This window comes from Electrophorus electricus, chromosome 21 (assembly GCF_013358815.1).
Source record: "Electrophorus electricus isolate fEleEle1 chromosome 21, fEleEle1.pri, whole genome shotgun sequence".
NCBI lineage: Eukaryota > Metazoa > Chordata > Actinopteri > Gymnotiformes > Gymnotidae > Electrophorus > Electrophorus electricus.
In genome coordinates, this window is record NC_049555.1 from 10,120,023 (window position 1) to 10,138,602 (window position 18,580).

The 18,580-nt window shown below is 41.4% G+C and overlaps 1 protein-coding gene across 1 annotated transcript in view; it reads left to right on the top strand.

The window, feature by feature from the left end:
- Window positions 1–384: 384 nt before the first annotated feature.
- Window positions 385–18,580, top strand: part of map2k5 (mitogen-activated protein kinase kinase 5) — a 43,411-nt gene continuing 25,215 nt past the window's right edge. Inside the window, exons 1-8 of the mRNA XM_035520916.1 lie at window positions 385–824; window positions 1,090–1,138; window positions 1,484–1,551; window positions 6,598–6,667; window positions 6,966–7,006; window positions 8,215–8,282; window positions 9,055–9,103; window positions 10,693–10,757. Of these exons, the coding sequence (XP_035376809.1) occupies window positions 693–824; window positions 1,090–1,138; window positions 1,484–1,551; window positions 6,598–6,667; window positions 6,966–7,006; window positions 8,215–8,282; window positions 9,055–9,103; window positions 10,693–10,757 (542 nt within the window). The 5' untranslated portion in view covers window positions 385–692. The remainder of the gene's footprint in view (window positions 825–1,089; window positions 1,139–1,483; window positions 1,552–6,597; window positions 6,668–6,965; window positions 7,007–8,214; window positions 8,283–9,054; window positions 9,104–10,692; window positions 10,758–18,580) is intronic.

Below are 18,580 nucleotides of genomic sequence, written 5' to 3' on the forward strand. Positions count from 1 at the left end.
TAATGCCATGATTTTTATTCTCATGCTTATTCAATTAAACGTGACATGACTACACACTGTGCAGAAATAAATAAATTGTATGATATCCACATGATCTTACAGTTGTTTAATTAAATAAGACAACTATGATTATTGCAGTGTATGGAATGTGGCAAACTACAGCACTTCCACGACAGTATTTATCATTTAAGCACAGCAATGAGCCCCCAGTAAATCTTTTTAATTATTTAGCTTTTAGATATAATGTGCTATTAAATACCACACTAACTAAAATACATATCCTCTTGGTTGTTATGGACTTACCGACTCTACCTAGCTCTATGGCGCTCATTGCTCTTCTCGACGGGATTCTGGTGCTTTTCCGTGTTCCGGGTAAATGTAGCCTATTTCCGGTAAACTTCCTCTGAGTTTTGTTGACACTTAGCACGTGAAAATACTTTGGCAGTACCAATTTTTCGGTCGCTATTTTCTAACAGGTTTATATCTAACATGTCATAACGGCAGTCTTTTTAAAATTGCGGGCAATTTTCTGGAATTGTCGCGGTATATGCAGCTCGTTTGGGAACGTTAGTGCTATTGAGCTAGCATGCTAAGATAGCTAACAGTGTTTACCTGCTGTTCACTCGTGTAATCCGCGATAATCCGCTCCACGGACTGTACTCAGATTATGACTCCAGTCAGATGCGTTTGTTATGCTCTTGCTTGCTCTGAATAACGTCTACGCCATGGACACCGAAGGAATTGTAATTCGAATAAAGACGCCGGTAGGGGACATGGATTCATCCGTGGATTGCCCCTCACTTTTGAGTTTCAACGATTTGCTGGTAGGATGTCGTTATTAGTTGGATGGTATTATTGTTTCAGTCATCAGAAGTCACGAATACAATACAAGACGTTGATATCAAGGCATATACTTTGGCTATCTGTTGTCACGCAATGTCAGCAGTTTCATTTCTTTCTTATAGTTTTAATGTCTGTGGTAACTTCGAGTAAATGTGCTTTGAGTGTTGCATACGATTGTGAACATTTTTTAAAATTTGTTTAGAAATGGTATTATGGTTAATTGGCTACTGTTTTCTTATTTGTCAGGTCGCAATCCGAGACGTCATGCCTGAGGCGACAGTTACAGCATTTGAGTGTGAGCACTGCTGTTTGAGAGTTACTTCTTCAATAAAACACTTCAGCACTCAATGAGTTGAATGTATAACTGTATACCAGCACATTTATACTGGCTAAATTAGCTGGTTCTGTAATGTGGGTAGATATCAAACAGTAGTGTCAAGACCTGTTATAGCTTTTACTGGAACCTTTGACTGTAAATATTTCAGTGACTGGCAATCATTTATTGTTAATTCCACAACCTACGTCTGTAGTGTAGATGCATCTAAAAGTAAACAGAAAGGTGTACACTTAGTTGACTGCACTCTTGGTGCTGTCTTTGGTCTACAGTCAAGTACACTGGTAACGTGTTCCTGTGCTTTAGATGAAGATGAGGTGGGTGACAGAATCACAGTTCGGAGTGATGAAGAACTCAAAGCCATGCTGTCATATGTAAGTATTGTTTTAGGCCTTGTGTACCAGGTATATGGCAATACGGTGTTTAGAAAAATCTAGCTAGTCCAGTAGCATATTTTTTGTATTCCTAGATAGCAAGGCAAGTAGAACCAGACTGCGTAGGAGTTCTGTTCAAATGGAAATGTGCTGTTCCTCACAAGTAAAGCACAATTTGGGAAGGATGTTGTTAGATACCCCGCATCTTGTTTGTTTTGAATAACTGCAGTAAGAAGTAAGAAATTTCTAATTGCACATGTGCTATCTGTGTTTTCTAAGAAGTCATTTCTAACCACACATATTTTGGGGTTAGTCACTTTCTGTTAAAAGTATGATGTGTGATAATACAAGTATTGTCGTTTTGCTGTTATGGCAGGACCATCTAAAACATACTGGCTTAGTCTCTCCACTCAATAAACAGTGTCTGTACTTTTCTGTATTTCATTATTCCTTGGTACTCCTTGTACTCTAGTTAAAACGACGTCTTTTGGATAAGCTCAGTTGTGTTCTTTTCAGATAAATGGGGTAAGGTGAACATTTCTTTAGAAAAGATATTTGAAAATCTATTTGAAAATGTCTTTTCCTTTATGAGTGTCTTAAGTATTTGCAGTTTCAAAGAATAATAATTACTGGTCACATAGTACTGAGTTTTTACAATTATTGTCTGTTTTCATTGTGCTGTTGAATGTTACATGTGTTTTTGTTGAAAGGGAAAAACTATTAAAGATCTCTTGTTCTATATCTATTCACCCAGGGGCAACATCTTATTACATAGGGACTGGCAGAGATAACAAGTAGCTACATTTCCTTTTCTATCTTTTAACCGCTTAATCATGGCTTTTTTAGGAGGCGGCTATAACATTTGATGTTTCCATGGCAACATGTGACCTCTGGCAAGATCCTTGCACTGTTTTTAAATTAGAAACAGCATTAATCATGTGTGATAAATGGAGCCAAATGTTAAATTTCTGTGTCTTTACTCAAGAAGCCTAAAAACTGAGTTTAAAAATGCTGCGCCCTGAGCCATGCTTAAACAGAAATAACATTGAAACAACAGTTAAAGAAAGCATATGCCCAAATTGTAGCTTTAAAAAAAAGAAATTGTAATGTGTTTTATGAGTCAAGTTGCCTTTATGCCTTTATACTGAAATCAGTTATAAGTGTACACTAAATTCTGTGAAGTCTTAGTGAATGCTACAGATATAACCTGTAACTCCATATTAATTCTGTGTTTATTGCAGAATTGAAATTGGATGTGTTGTATGAAGTGTAAGCGATAGTCGCAAACAGTGCCAAATATGATGATACACTCTTTCGTTGTAGTCTCGGTACTCGTGGGATTTGTAGTTAAAAAAGAAAAAAAAAAGACCAGAATTTTTGGAATGCTGCTCCGGCAAATTTTGTTAGTGTTGATTAATACATATTATTTAATAGCGCAGAGTGAATTTTGGATCTTATAACTAAGATTCAGTAATAATAATTCAGTGAAATAAAATTTTAAAGGAAAAATTGTATGCATTTGGCCTCATTTCCTTTGGAAGCTCCAGGCTGCAGTAGGTTGTCTTCTCGCTTGTCCTGCCTCTGCTGTCTACTAGTGTCTGGCTTATTGTTTTCGCCCTCTCCCTTGGAGCCAATATTAAATGCATTCCTCAATACTTACTGCTCACATTGCGGGCGTCGGGAGTAATGACTTGTAAACGTTTCTCTCTCAAGTACAGGGGAAACTAAATGAACGATCAACTTTTATTATTTATTATTCAGTACTTAAAGTTTCGCCTCATTAGAAGCATGCCTCCCCCTCTGTGCCGAGAAATTTTTCAAAATCCACTTTCAGCTGCTGCTGCCTTTCATCCCTCATCAGCCTCCAGTGACTAGTGGTCACAGACTCAAGAGCAAAAAAGTGTATTCCTTTGTTATTATTTCTGTTTCATGAGACTGACTCCCGTTTTCTACATTCAGTATGAAAACCTTAAATGGTCTCTCAGTGAAAGTGTTCTTACACTAAAGAATTTTCTTAAATATATTTGAGCATTTAGAGAAGATGTGTATAATTCTATGTGTCTTTTTAAAGAGATACCAGCAGTTGTGAAACAGGACTCCGCTCCTGTTCAGAGAGTGCACTTGGCATTGTTTAATGCAGAGAATGCACAATCCTTAAACATCACACGCAGGGCCTTACCCAGCCCGTGTTAATTTCACCATAATTTTGTTCATATTTGCACGTTGGGGATTGTCTTTTGCCTACGTGGCTGTTCTGTCTCCATTGAGACCTGTGTGTGTACGAATTGCTTTCATGCCATTAATTCCATATGAAGGGATAGCTGTTATGTTGAACTGGTAATAGTTAAGAGACGATTGCTTTTTGGGTACTTAAGCAAGTAATTCCTGTGGTCTTCCAATGCCCTTGAAACACTCGATGTGATGTGCTGCGCTGGTATTAATGGTCTGACTGCTGTGGCAGATAAGACCCCTTTGTATTTTCTACAACACTTTAGTATTAGAACATGGGAATCGTGGACTTGGTTTATTAGTGCTGGTAAGAATGTTTGTTTGCAAATAATGAACAATTACCTTTCTATAGCGGACCTTGAGTGAAATAGTCGTCTCTTCACACCCATTGGAAACCTGCAAGCATTTAAGTTGGCAATGTCAAATGCAGCATACATGCACCAACACACAAAAGTCCTCCCCGAGCCTCATTGAGGAGGATTCCTTTCTTAATCACGACGCGTCTCTTGCAGGAGAGAAGGCTCTGGTCCGACTGTCCCCTCTAGCACACAGCTTCTGCTCAAAATGCCTTTAGTTATTGTCCAACAAAGAGTAGGAGGAGTACTTTTAATACACTGGTACAGATTAGTTGGTAATTGTATCCCTAATCAATAAGTTAGTGGAGCAGAAAATTGTGTGTGTGTGTGTGTCGACGTGTGCATGTTTTGGAAGAGCCACATTGTTTCTGAGCCTAGTGACAGTGCTTGAGGCGAGCGAGTGAGAGAGCAGTGTACAACGAGGGAAGGGCAGGAGGAGAGCGAGGCAGTGGCGAGCTGACAGTGATAAATAGGGCTTTTAATGCAACAGCTGCAGTAACTGCTTCCACTGCATGTCTTCATGTACACTTATGTATTTATCACACACACACACACACACACACACACACACACACACACACACACACACACACACAGAGACTGCAGCTCTGCTTGGTTTACGAAATGCCGTGGGAGGAAACTGCATAGCCAGTTTTGCTCCAGATACCCTTTTATATTTTATCTTCTTTTATCTTCTTTGGTAAACCTGGTCACGCATTGCTTTTCTTTTTAAGGAAGAATTTCTGATTTAGCTAATTGTGGTCTATAATGACAATGTCTATGTCACTCCCGGATTACTGAGAGATTATAGTGATTTTACAGTAGCCTGTGCTGCCTTTGCTTTAGGTTTTGTTTTTATTAATTAGTTCTATACATCTGTTTATTTTCTCACACTTAATAAGGAAATGTCGATAAAGGGTTCTGTAGGAATAAAACTCAAATGCTGTTTCTTGTCTGTTTTCTATAAACAGTTATTTTTCACAGCTTTTCAAAGCCTCATGTGGTGATTGACTGTTTATTAGGTGTTTTATTTATTATGTGTTTATTAGATGTTTGCTCATTAGGTGTCTATTAGGTGTTTATTTATTAGGTGTTTATTAGGTGTCAGCCACTGGACCTTGCTAGGGTTTGTATTTCAGCACTCTTTCCTTATCTCTTGGCCCTTCTTTGGAGCTTGATTATTACTTGTAATTATTTTCTGTGCTCTGCACCTTGCACCTGAAGTCTTTTTGTAATTCAATCCAGCTCCCCAATCCCCTAGACTAGGTAGTAAAGTGATGTAGTATACTGATTACCTAGCTCTAGGACTAGACTAGAAAACTCTGCTCTCAACAAATATATATGCATTGATTTGAATTGTATAAAACTCCAATTACAGTGCTGTTTTACCTTCAGTAGCTGATGGAAAACCTCTTATTTTAACATAGAATTATTTGCAACATGTGCCATGGTTTTGCATCTCATTTAAAGTGACCTCTTTACCTCAGTCATGTCTTGGCTGTAGGTCCTGTTTTCTCTGCAGTTATAGAGTTCTGTAAATTATGAAGAAATTGTTTGTTTGTTTTTTCCTGAGATTTCATCATCTTTAAGTCTTTCAGTTCCTTGTTATTGGTCCCCATTTAGTGTCAAATTACTGTGTTGATTTTTGAAGTGTTCACTCTACATATATCATTCATTCTCACATGCACTTGCATACAAACACCACATAGCCACCCCTCCCTCTCCATCTGGATTTGTGGTTGCAGGAGGTTGATTGTGTGTGATTGGGGCCTGTGTCTGGGTACAAAGGTCTCGGACTCAACAGAGAGGAGGGGCGGCCCATCTCAAAGCCAGATGGTTCTGTTAACGCAGGCATCAACTGAAATGGCTTTTTGGCAGGAGGCAAGGGTGTGTGTGTGTGTGTGTGTGTGTGTGTGTGTGTGTTTTCATGTATAATATTTGTGTGTGATACTGCTCAGGTCTGTTTGGTCCTTGCTCTCCTTAACACAGGCTATACAAGGTTTCATAAGCACTGAGATTGTGATTAGTACGTTTAAGAAGTGGAAGGCTGTTAGTCAGAAGTCGAGCGGATGCAGCTTCTTTTGTCTTTTGAATTCTGGGTTTGCTACTGAGTCCAGCATAATTTAACTTTAGATTATGGCTTCATTTAAGTGTAAAATGACCAGTGTTAAGCATGTTGATTAATAAGAAAATATAGATGAAGGGTTCACAAACCTTTTCTTTGCAAGTGTATAATGTGTATGAATCAACAAAGATACTACTGACCTTACAGGCAGAATCAAAGGACCATTTAAAGTGACTTCCCCTGCTATGGTTCTTCTGGCGGACCCTTGTCAATTTTAACTTTAAATATCTCTAGTATATATGGTATGTAATATGTAATGTGTATGGCCAGAAAGAAATCTGTGTGTGTGTGTGTGTGTGTGTGTGTGTGTGTGTGTGTGTGTGTGTGTGTGTGTAGTACTGCAACACAGTGATGGAGCAGCGCATGAATGGACTTCTTCCAGAGCCTCTACAGATATTTCCTCGAGGTTAGTGAGCTTTGTGTGTGTATCCTTCTTTAATCCCCCATAAAGCTGTCCAAGGTATTGTGGTCCTTTGAGAGACTTGTATGTGACCGTGTCTGTGTGTGTGTGAGTATGCATCAGTGAGTATGCATCAGTCTGTCTGAATAGATAATCCCTGCAGTGGGATGCGTCTCTTTAAAGTGCGTCTGTTAATTTGTCCCTCAGCCTCATTTTTCACTGCAGAGTGTTTCGTGTTTTCCTCCACTGCCCCTCCTCCCTCTGGCCCCGATGTGCTTTACAATCCAGCCAATTACTTTTGCAGCCGGCAAGACTCCGGGGATCCGGAACATCCACGGCCTCAAGGTAAGTGTCCCGGCAGCAGTACCCACAGACACCTCGTGCCACGTCCCACTTATTAAAGTGTCAATTGAAGTGGAGACACTTGCACTCTTGGCCTCGGCTTCTGTGCTTCGTCTTGCCTCCGCCTTTGCTCCACCCCCTGCTGTAGAACTGAAGGTGTGTTTGGGATCATCTCCTTTCTCGTTCATCGCTGTGCACTTCGCTGGCTGTTTCCCACACCCTACTAAGCCCATGAGTCTGTCAGGACATGAAACAGTTCAGCTCAGCAAGTGTAACCAGCTTCTTTTATCCCTCATCATAAACAATTTTTTATTTTGTTTGGCTGTGAACTTGTCCTTCTATTAAGCAGTTCCAATCAGAATCTAGCACTTGTTTTCAATGATGTTTAACTCTTTGTAATCTTTTTTTTTGTCCTTTGTTTTAATCTAAAGTTAATTGGCTTGAAACGGGGGGAGAAGCAGTATACATTTAAATGAGGTCTTCATGGGTACTAATTAAGAACAGAATTGCTGCTGTGCTGGACTACCCACCATGACCTAAAGACCTCAATTAAGCTAGTTATTTTTAGTCTCTTGTCTTTTTCTTTCCCCATCTCTTCTTTATCGTTCCCAGTAGGTGAGATGTAGATCTAACAACAAGTAGCCTTGTTAATTTTCTATTTGAATGACAAATAAAGGGCATCATGTTGATTTGATGTGATTCTATCTATCTATCTATCTATCTATCTATCTATCTATCTATCTATCTATCTATCTATCTATCTATCTATCTATCTATCTATCTATCTATCTATCTATCTATCTATCTATCTATCTCAATTATATATATATATATATATATTACACACACACGCGCATATCCTTTTTTTTTCTTGGATCTTGCTAGTTATCTTTAATTTCACCAATTAAATAGATTGACCCTTTTCCTCAAGCCTTTCTTGCACTTCCTACCCCTCTCTCTCCCTCTCACACACATTCTCTCTCTCTCATTCTCATTCTCTCACTCTGATTCGCTGCCTCTCTCTCTCTCTCTCTCATTCTTTCATTTTCCCTCTCTGTCTCCTATAACTCTCTTTGCCCTCCCCATTCTCTCACACACACATGCTCTCTCACGAAGGCCACATCAGTTAACCTTGTCGTTGTACTGCGGGGCTTGCTGTCAAGCTGCGGGTTGATTAGCTGAGGGTGCTGATGGTCTTTGTCTGCCCGCAGGTGAACACGCGTCCCGGGTCCTCCAGCAGCCGTGGGCCCTCCCCTGCTGACTCTCTGCCCAACAACAGGTGAGCCAGCCTGGGTCAGCTCTTGCCAAGGTCAGGCTGGCATGGAGGAACGCAGTGAAAGAATTACAACCAGAGGCTCTCAAAAGCAGTGACCTCGGTGTCACCAAAAATATAAAATTAAAATCACAGTAAAACTCTTTAAGCTGCTGTAACGAAGTATAGAGCAGCATTTCGAAACCATTCAGTAACATTGTTCTTGGTTGATGGAGTGAGCAGAGAGCGTCAAAGCAGCCTATGCATTCTCTAGAAACATTTGGCCAAATTTAATTGCATTGGGGTAGGGAGGACAATCCGCTCCATGCTCTGGTGAGACTGGCATGCAGCAAACAAACTAAATCTTTCACTCTCGTTAACTACATCAAGGTCAAGTGGAGCTGTGTTTTGGTCTAATTGTGTCTACATCTATTTTGTTTGCTTTTTGTGTGAGGAGGCTCTAGTATAGGTTTTTTTCCTCCTCAGCCTCAGGGAGGCTGCCCTTGGTTAAGCAGCCTGGTATTGAGCTCATTATAAGCTCCTTATGAGCTCTTTGTGAGTTCCTTATAAGTTGGAGGTTCAGCTGAGCTGTAGCGGTGAGCACTAAACTGTACAGTGCCCTGCCAAGAAAGATGGTGAACAAAACTGCTAAATTTACTCGAAGAACCTCTGTCTGAACTCTCTGTCTGTCATTACAGCCAGGAAAGAATATTGAGTGAAATATTGAGTCAAAACGTATTACCCTCGTGTATTATTTACGCAAGAAGAAAGATTTAAGATTTGTTTCCCTTTTCACCAGTTTAAAGAAGTCCTCGGCAGAGCTGAAGAAGATCCTGACCAATGGCCAGGTACTGACATACACAGACTCTCAACACAACATCTAGATTGTCATCTTGTATGGAGTTTGTGCTTTCGTTTCTTCCATCCATACTTTTCACTCTCACACTGATAGCCATGACTGGCCATGTGTTTTCTGAGTCCTCTCCCTGGAATTTTTTTTGGCTGCTCCTGTTAGTGAGGTCAGTGCTTGACATCACTCAGCCTGTCTTGTTGGCTTGTATTGAGCAGCGCGCATGGGTGCATGTGTCACTAGATTTGCATCGATTGCCTCTCGAAATGGCACCCGCGACCCCTTTTTCTCCACGGTCCGTTTGAGATCTTTATCTTGACCAAGCTGAGTGATGTCTACATTTGTTTGTTAGAATGTCTCGTCCGTCGCTTGGCAGCTTGCAGGCCTTTTCTAGCCCCCATCGCCTCGAATCCGCCCCCTTGGCTCCGCCCCGACACCATGCCTGATCTGCCATGGTGCGATAGGTGTCAGATAGACAATTAAGTGAATCAAGCACCTTGTGACACCTGCATCATGCACAACTAATGGAGCCGTGGCCTCCATCCCCTTACACACACACACACACACACACACACACACACACACACTCTGTCTCTCTCACACTCTCACACTTAAATCTAATCAATGAATCAGCATTTGCATGAATGCCATATTTCCCAGTTGAAATGAGGCTTGACAACAGGACATTGACTGTTTTGATACTTGGCAGCAATGGACAATACTTTGTCTATAAATAACAGTAGGTGTAAGGAAGGCCTGTTTGTATGGAGCTGGCGATGGTGCTGGTGTGAACATACAGAAATTATATTTCATTAAATTGAATACATTTGAGCCTATTGTCTGTAAACTGTCACACATTGCATTGAGAGACCAGACGGTCCCACAAATGTGCATGACTGAGCTATGTGCCCATTTATCTTTGCTTTATTCAATGTTTGTCAGGCCTTGTTTCGCCATTCATTGTCCAGGCATGTTACCACATTGCAGGCATGTTACCACAATTTTTCCACCCTTTGAAATATCTGGGAAGCTGAAGTTCAAGGAATATACCATTGTAGCTGTGTGTGTGTTAGAGAGTGTGAGAAAAGGGGTCATACTGTGAACTGATGGTGAAGCGATTTTTTTTTTGTGTGTGTGTGTGTGTGTCTCACTGGCAGTGAGAGAGAACAAACCTCTCCCTTTAGCTACGGCTGTGTCAGCAGGGGCCAGACTTGTATTATACAATTTTGACAGCTTTTATCAAAGTCGAATGAGAAGGCAGAGGTAAACAAATCGTTGTTAGACTCTCCATCACTCTTTCCTCCCTCTCACAGCCATGTCCTTTTATAAATTGGACAGCAAATGTTGTTATTGATCCAGCTCCTGTTCTACTGCTCAACTTGAAATGACCTGAGAGCCAAGCCCCTTGTTTATGGGCTCCAGCAGCGGATCTCCTCCCCCAAATAGTTCTGTCCCCCAGTGACATCTTTATGTTTTATGCCTGTGCATCCTCTCTCTCTCTTTCTCTCTCTCTCCCTCTTCCTCTTTCTCTCTCCCTCTTTCTCATTTTCTGTTACTCCACCTCTATCTCTTTCCTTCTTCTTTAAGATAAACGAAAAAGACATCCAGTACCAGGAGCAGCTGGGCCATGGAAATGGAGGAACTGTATACAAGTGAGTGCTGTTCTTTACCTTGAGCTTTTATTGTGCACTTCCCTCTTCACTGGCCTTTCCATTTATTACTGCAAAATGGAGACGCTGCAGATCCAGTGTAAACGAAGCCAAAAGGTTTGCACATTGGATCTTGTTTTGTTACGTTTTCTCATTTTATGTTAATATTTCTCTCACAGTCCACAATCGTTCAATACTCCAGCATCCACCCAGCCTGCTTGGAGCCTGGGACAGACGACCAGGGCTTAGATGATTATTTATTTTATAAAGTGAAGGTTGCCAAATGTGGGCAATATCGATTTTGACTTTGAGGGATGGAATTGATTCAGTTTGACTCCTCTGAAGCCAGTTTCTATTACCTGAATGATCTATTGGTACTAAAGAACTAAAGTGACATGACAGTACGATGCATGTGTTCATACACGCACACGCTCGCACACATTGTCTTACTTCACCCAGTCCTTGACTGCGATCTACCCAAAAACTTTGTTGAGTCTGAATACCAAGATTAATATGGATTATTTTAGTTAAAAACCAAGTAAATTGGAGGATGGATATAAAGACTTTTGTCGTTAATTTGAAAAGACTTATGCTATTAATTTGAGTAAAATGAAAACAATAAAACTAGAACCACTAAGAAATAGACTTTAGATATTGCTGAATTTCTGCTTGGTTTATAGGATTGTTTTAAAAAGATGAAAAAGGTAATAATTTGGACAGCAGTGCATGGACACACCTCGTCTATGTCCATTTGCAAGTGCATTATGTGGGGTCAGGTCTTTTATGCCATGTTCAGAGTTCAATGTGTGGGGACACGTCATTTATGTCCTGTGTGGTGTGTAGAGACAGGGCATTTATGTCCTGTTCTCAATGTAGGGTGTGAGCACAGGACATTTATGTCCTGATCGGAGTGCCATTTGATGGGGTATGTTCTTTTGAGAGTGCAGTGGCAGGGTTGTGTATGTCCTGTTCAGAGTACAGTGTGGAGGGCAGAAGGTTTGCTTTGTTTGCCGTCATTGCAAGAATATTCTGAAAATATCCTTGAAAGGTCTTATCTTGAAATGATCGGGAACCATGGTAGAGAATGAATGAATGACATGTCTCCTGGATCAAAAAAATAATTAGAGTTGAGAAACAGCTTCAGTTTGCTTTAAAATTATTCTTGTAGGTTTCTTATTTATTTTATTTGTTTATAAAAAGCTAATACTGCAACCCAAACATTTCACAGCATGCCGATCTCAGCAGAAAAGACCTGCAACCCCATTTCTGTGATGAATATTGTTTGCATTCCATTGCTAGCATCTTTTTTTCTCTTTTAGGTTTTGTTAACATATGCGAAGCAAGAAAGCTACTTCTTGACCCGTTTGAAAAACATTTTTCACACATTAGAAAGCCCATCAGCCAACCATACACCTTACAACTCATCCATCATTTCTGGATACTTTAACAGGAGAGGAACTGGTTGGGTTGAATTGTTAAGTGATTTACTGATATTTGGTTGCTAGGGTCAGGGTTAGTCTTACTCGGGGAGTATTTTAAACATGTTTTTTGCCATTGTGCTTGCAAGCACATGGTATGTGTATATTGTCATTGCATGTAAATATGGTAGGGGTGTGGCTAAAGAACTGTGAAATATGATATAATGTAGTACAGTGTGTCCCATAGGCAAAATCAGGACATGTCCCCATTCATCTCCACCACTGTCCTCAGTCACCTTTAACACACATGCACGCACACACACATCACCCCCCTCCCACCCTCGTGCTCTGTTTCTCTCTATGTAAAATACACACCTCTAACAGTCAGGCAGGCGCTATGCTCCACAGTGCCTAGGGTATTAGCTTAAATTGCTTTCTTTAAAAAATAAATGTGTGCTTTTTTCCATAGGGTGTTCACCTAACCTGCTGTGCTTCCAGGTGTTCTGTTATTATGTGTCAGAGCGTGAGGAGTTGATAACCCTGCCTCTTGCTTACATCCACACGTTTACAAAAATAAGGGTATCCAGATTTGCCCTCCAGGGTATTTAAAACTACATTTGGATAGCAGACGCAAACCACCTTACTCTGCATTTCATCAAGTGATCTCTGTCCTACATGGCCTCGCCATGAAGGTTCCTGGGCCCAATACCTGGCAACCCAGTTAATGGCTGTTTAGCCATGTAGAAGAGCCTTGAGTAGGTGGCAATGCAGTGACTGTGCGTTAAAGCTGGAATGTCCGGGATCCAAGCCTGGCCTCGACTCTTAAACCTGACCGCTGTTTATTATGAGCCTCTGCCATCCACTCACAATTACCCAGCAGTTATGTGCAGTGTTATTGTTCTGCGGTGTTGACCTGGTAATAGATCAATATGGGCCCCTGCCATTTATCGCAGTGGTCCGGCTGGGAAGTGTGCTCTGTGCTGGGCTTTACAGGCCAGTGAAGCCTCGCGGCTCAGACTCCCATGGGCAGTTCGAAGGGTAGAGGCGAGGGGCTTAGCCGGGCTCTGCAGTGCTCTGTGTGTGCTGAAGGCCACTTAAAGGTTCTTTTTAGACATGAAGCACCTCGTGAAAATCTTGAAACATTGTAAAGTTAAGATTTTTTTAAATTATAATACACACATTGCTAATGAAATAGATGAAATATGTTTTTTCTTCTGCAGCCCTGTTACTGTTCTCACTTGGTCTCCCTCTCATATTGTATCACATGACATTCCTGATGTCCAAAAATGGCAAGAAATCCAGAAAATTCAGAAATTCAGTTAATTACCTTCTTAGCACAGCTCTGAATAATAAACATTTTCCACATTAATTGGCTTTAGAACTGAAGTGGATGACGTATGGAATACAGCTCAAAGTGCAGCTCTCACTAGAAAAAAAGCAACAATTTTACTTAAGTTGAAATTAAAGCTGATTTATTTTAAAGACAGCATGACTAAAATTTACATCCTAGTGCCTAGGGTTGGGAGGTATTGCCCTTTTCATACCGTCTTCATATAATCTCGTGGTATACGGCATTACCGTTATTCCGTAAACAAACATGTTTTATTTGAAAGATAAATCAGAACATTACAAATGTTCCTTATTTTGCACATCACAATATGGCAATATATTTAAACCTTACAGCTTTAAACATACCTAGCCTATATTATTTAGACCTTAGTTTCAATAGATTTAATCTTTCGCTGAACACCATCTAAAAACTTCAGTCTTTAACAACAAATAAGACAACAAAAAAAAAGCGTGAACACAAAGCACTTGAATGTTGTTCTAGTAACAAACTAAAATTGGCCTATATGTGCCGTGTTAAGTAAGCGATGGCAAGAAAAATCGGCTACCATTTTCTAAACAAACGCGTATATTATATTATTCAAGGTTTTTCACCAGTCAGACTTGAGCAAGTTAAGGACAAGGCTAACCATATTGCTTTTGGCCTTGCAGTCCGTTTGACACTGTCAAATTGAGACTATGACCGTAACAGTTTAACCATAAAAGTAAATCATGACCAATGCAGAAGCTGCATAGCGGCTGTGACGATAGCTCCTTTATCCGTAATTATATCTGTGGGCTTATGGTCGACCAGTTGCCATTCTCGGAATGCATCACCTGCCGCACCAGTAATGTTGGCAGCTGAGTGACTTTCCAGGAAAAACGTTGTTTCGAGACATTTCCACTGTAATATCCAGTCTGGTGTGATGACGTGGACGGTCACTGATATGTATGGAGTCATGTCCACCGATGACCACATATGTTGTCAGTGAAGAGCTGTCTGTTGTCGACAGCAGTACGTGTTGTGCATCTTGTCGAACTTTGTTGTACAAGTAGGGAATCGCTATTTTAGACAACTATTTCCTTCCAGGTAGCTCGCACTGCCAGTCAAGTGTTTAGATTATGGCTTTGAAGGTTTTTTGACCATGTTTGAATGACACAGTTTCTCTAGTCAGGTATTTTGTAACCACTAATGTCTCTTATATATTTTGTCGCTTTAAGGAGCGCGCCCGTTACCGTTTGTTGCGGCTTTGCCAGCAGTGACCATGCGGGTATGTGTGGGGTACTTTAATTTTAAGATGCGAATGCGTATTCAACGTGTTCCTATCCTGATCTGTGACTGTTTTTACGCAGATTTTACATACAGGTTTCATCAAGGTTTGCTGTTTCTCCTTTTTCATTTGGAACAAATGCAGAATGCTGCCAAATTGCAGCAGTAGCATTTTTTTCTTTGAAATTAGCTTGACAGACTCACTGCTGGCCATGTTGGCTTCCCTCTCTCTGTGTAAGACCTCACCACACAGTGAGCACCTCAGTCACCGACCAGTGACCTCTAAAGCTCCGCACCGTCCCTGAACGGGCGCTGAACGTGTTATTGTCGGTTTACAAGATGGACGAGGAACAGAAATGTTCATGCCGGGCATTTTGAGCCTAACTGTGAAATAATTGCTCTGATAAAAGATAAAAGTCTTCAGGACTCTCCTGTGCTTTGTAATAATCGACTAAGTATTTAAACACACAGTTTTAACCAGTCAATTATACCTGGCAGTAACATTACATATGCGCATAGATAACAAAGCAGAAAGCATGCGTGGCTTAGCTTGAGGGTGTGGAATTGTGTGAATTGGTGACTAAGTCTATCAGAAGATAACAATAAAAATCAGTTACAGTATCTTAAAGGTTAGGTGTAACTAAATGCATAAGATGTCTATACAGTAGAATGTATAGATCAGTAGACAGAAAAAGCAGTAGGACTGTGCGTGTGTGCATGCTGAGGCTTTCACCTTTAATACCTGATCACTGTCCTCTCTCTCTCCTACCTACCTCCCCTTCTCACTTCTCCTGAGGTCGTCACCCGGTCAAAGGTCATCCCGGGTGAGGGATGGAGACAGAGAAGGAGAGAGTGTATGGTCTGGTGCCTGTAACCAATACGCGTGTGTGCGTGTTTGTGTGTGTGTGTGTGCGCGTGCTTGACCGAGTATGTGTGTGTGTGTGTGTGTGTGTTACGACAATGGCCGTCAAGAGGCCTATGAATACTGCATGACGGAGCTTTCATTACAGCAGACTCTGGAGTTTAAATAACACACTGCATAGAACTGCATTTACCAGGGTCGGGACTGGTTACCGGCTGTCGCTACGGTTACCTCACCCTGGCCGCAGGCCTGGGAGCCTTCAATCATCCCTCCTCTTGGCTAGCCATCGGAGGTCAAAGGTGAAGGACAGGGACTATATCAAAATCCCATAAAATAGACTCTGTATGGTTTCTATTACACTCCAGGCAGGGCAACACTGAAGATGTGCCTTTCTTTTCCTCCATATGTCTCGGAGGTTTCCCCTCAAATGATCCGAACACTAGAGCCATTACTGTACTTCAGCTGTGTATAGATCATTCCATGCTCCTTCTCGCTTCAGTTCCTAATTCTTCAGACCTTGCCCCTTCATTAAATACACCTGCAAGGAAACGCAAACTCCAACTACAAGTGCAACAAAACCGCAAACAAACAAAAAAATAAAAGTCTGCATGACGCATCACACATTCACGTTGTTTTGGTTAAACAAAGCTGTGGTTCACTGTAAACGAGATTATTCTTATCGGACCATCGTTAGCGCTGCGGGTCTGTTGATCGGATTGTGTGCTGACAACCAAAAACAGTAACTGTCCTCACTTTGGCTTGTGTCCCCCATAATAAGCATTAAGAGATGGCCCTGAATTGTCCAGGCTGTAGTGTGTCCTCCATGTACTGACGTACCGCATTGGATCGTGTGTCTCTGGCCTGAGTTGTGGGCGTTAGCTGACGACTCACTTAGAGGCGTCATTAATTAAAGGCCGTGGCAGTTACCAGGTGTCTGGAGCTGAAACCAGATCGGCCATCACTTCCACATTAATCACTCTCACATTCACTCACACACACACGCACGCACGCACGCAAGCATGTGGCAACTGCGTCAGAAAGGAAGAGGAGACGATGAGTAGAAATCTGCACAGTCATGTATAAGGACAGAGGAGGGCCGTTGTCTACATGTTGGCTGATTGTCTTTGTTCTTAGTTTGCGTGCATAGGCACTCACATTCTGGTACCCATTGACATACAGTGCATCTGGAAAGTATTCGCAGTGCTTCACACATTTTTTTCCACATTTTATGTTACAGCCTTATTCCAAAATGGATTAAATTAATTTTTTCCCTCAAAATTCTACACACAATATCCCATAATGACAAAGTGAAAAAAGTTTGTTTGCAATTTTTGCAAATTTATTAAAAATATTAAAAAAAACAAAAATCACACATACATAAGTATTCACAGCCTTTGCCATGACACTCAAAATTGAGCTCAGGTGCATCGTGTTTCCACTGATCATCCTTCAGTTGTTTCAGTAACTTGATTGGAGTCCACCTGTGGTAAATCCAGTTGATTGGACATGATTTGGAAAGACATACACCTGTCTATATAAGGTCCTATAGTTGACAGTACATGTCAGAGCACAACCCAAGCCATGAAGTCCAAGGAATTGTCTGTAAACCTCTGAGACAGGATTGTATCGAGGCACAGAATTGGGGATGGGTACAAAAAAATTTCTGCAGTATTGAAGGTCCCAATGAGCACAGTGGCCTCCATCATCCCTAAATGGAAGAAGTTTGGAACCACCAGGATTCTTCCTAGAGCTGGTTGCCCGGCCAGTCTGAATGATCGGGCTTGAAGGGCTTTAGTCAGGAAGGTGACCAAGAACCCAAGGGCCACTCTGACAGAGCTTCAGCGTTGCTCTGTGGAGAGAGGAGAAGGTTCCAGAAGGATTACCATTTCTGCAGCACTCCACCAATCAGGCCTGTATGGTAGAGTGGTCAGACAGAAGCCACTCCTCAGTAAAAGGCACAAGACAGCCCACTTGGAGTTTGCCAAAAGGCACCTGAAGGACTCTCAGACCATGAGAAACAAAATTCTATGGTCTGGTGAAACAAAGATTGAACTCTCTGGCCTGAGTGCCAAGCATCATGTCTTGAGAAAACTAGGCACTTCTCATCACCTGGCCAATACCATACCAACAGTGAAGCATGGTGGTGGCAGCATCATGCTGTGGGGTTGTGTTTTGGCAGCAGGAACTGGGAGACTAGTCAGGGTCGAGGGAAAGATGAATACAGCAATGTACAGGGACATCCTTGAAGAAAACCTGCTCTGGACCTCAGACTGGGGCGAAGGTTAATCTTCCAATTGGGCAATGACCCTAAGCACACAGCTTACAGAGTAAACAGGGGTTGCTTCGGGACAATTCTGTGAATGTTCTTGAGTGGCCCAGCCAGAGCCCAGACTTGAACCCAATTGAACATCTCTGGGTAGATCTGAAAATGACTGCCCCGACGCTCCCCATCCAACCTGATGGAGCTTGAGAGGTTCTGTAAAGAAGAATGAGAGAAACTGCCCAAAAACAGGTGTGCCAAGCTTGCATCATTCTCATAAGGCTTGGGGCTGTAATTGCTGCCAAATGTGCTTCGATAAAGTATTGACCAAAGGCTGTGAATACTTATGTAGATGTGATTTGATGGGTTTTTTTTTTCTTTTCTAAGTTGAATACATTTGCAAAAATTCCCAAAAAAACTTTTTCTACTTTGTCATTATGGGGTATTGTGTGTAGAATTTTGAGGGGAAAATGAATTTAATCCATTTTGAAATAAGGTTGTAACATAACATAACAAAATGTGGAAAAAGTGAAGCTATGTGAATACTTTCCGGATGCACTGTATTTCAGGTTTTATGTCTGTCTGTCTCTCTCGGTTTGTAAGTCAAGCTGAGTCCTCAGTCCTCCTTTAGTAAGCAGAGCTGGTTGGAGTGGGTAGTGTGCAGGCATCATAATTAAATCATTGCCCCGT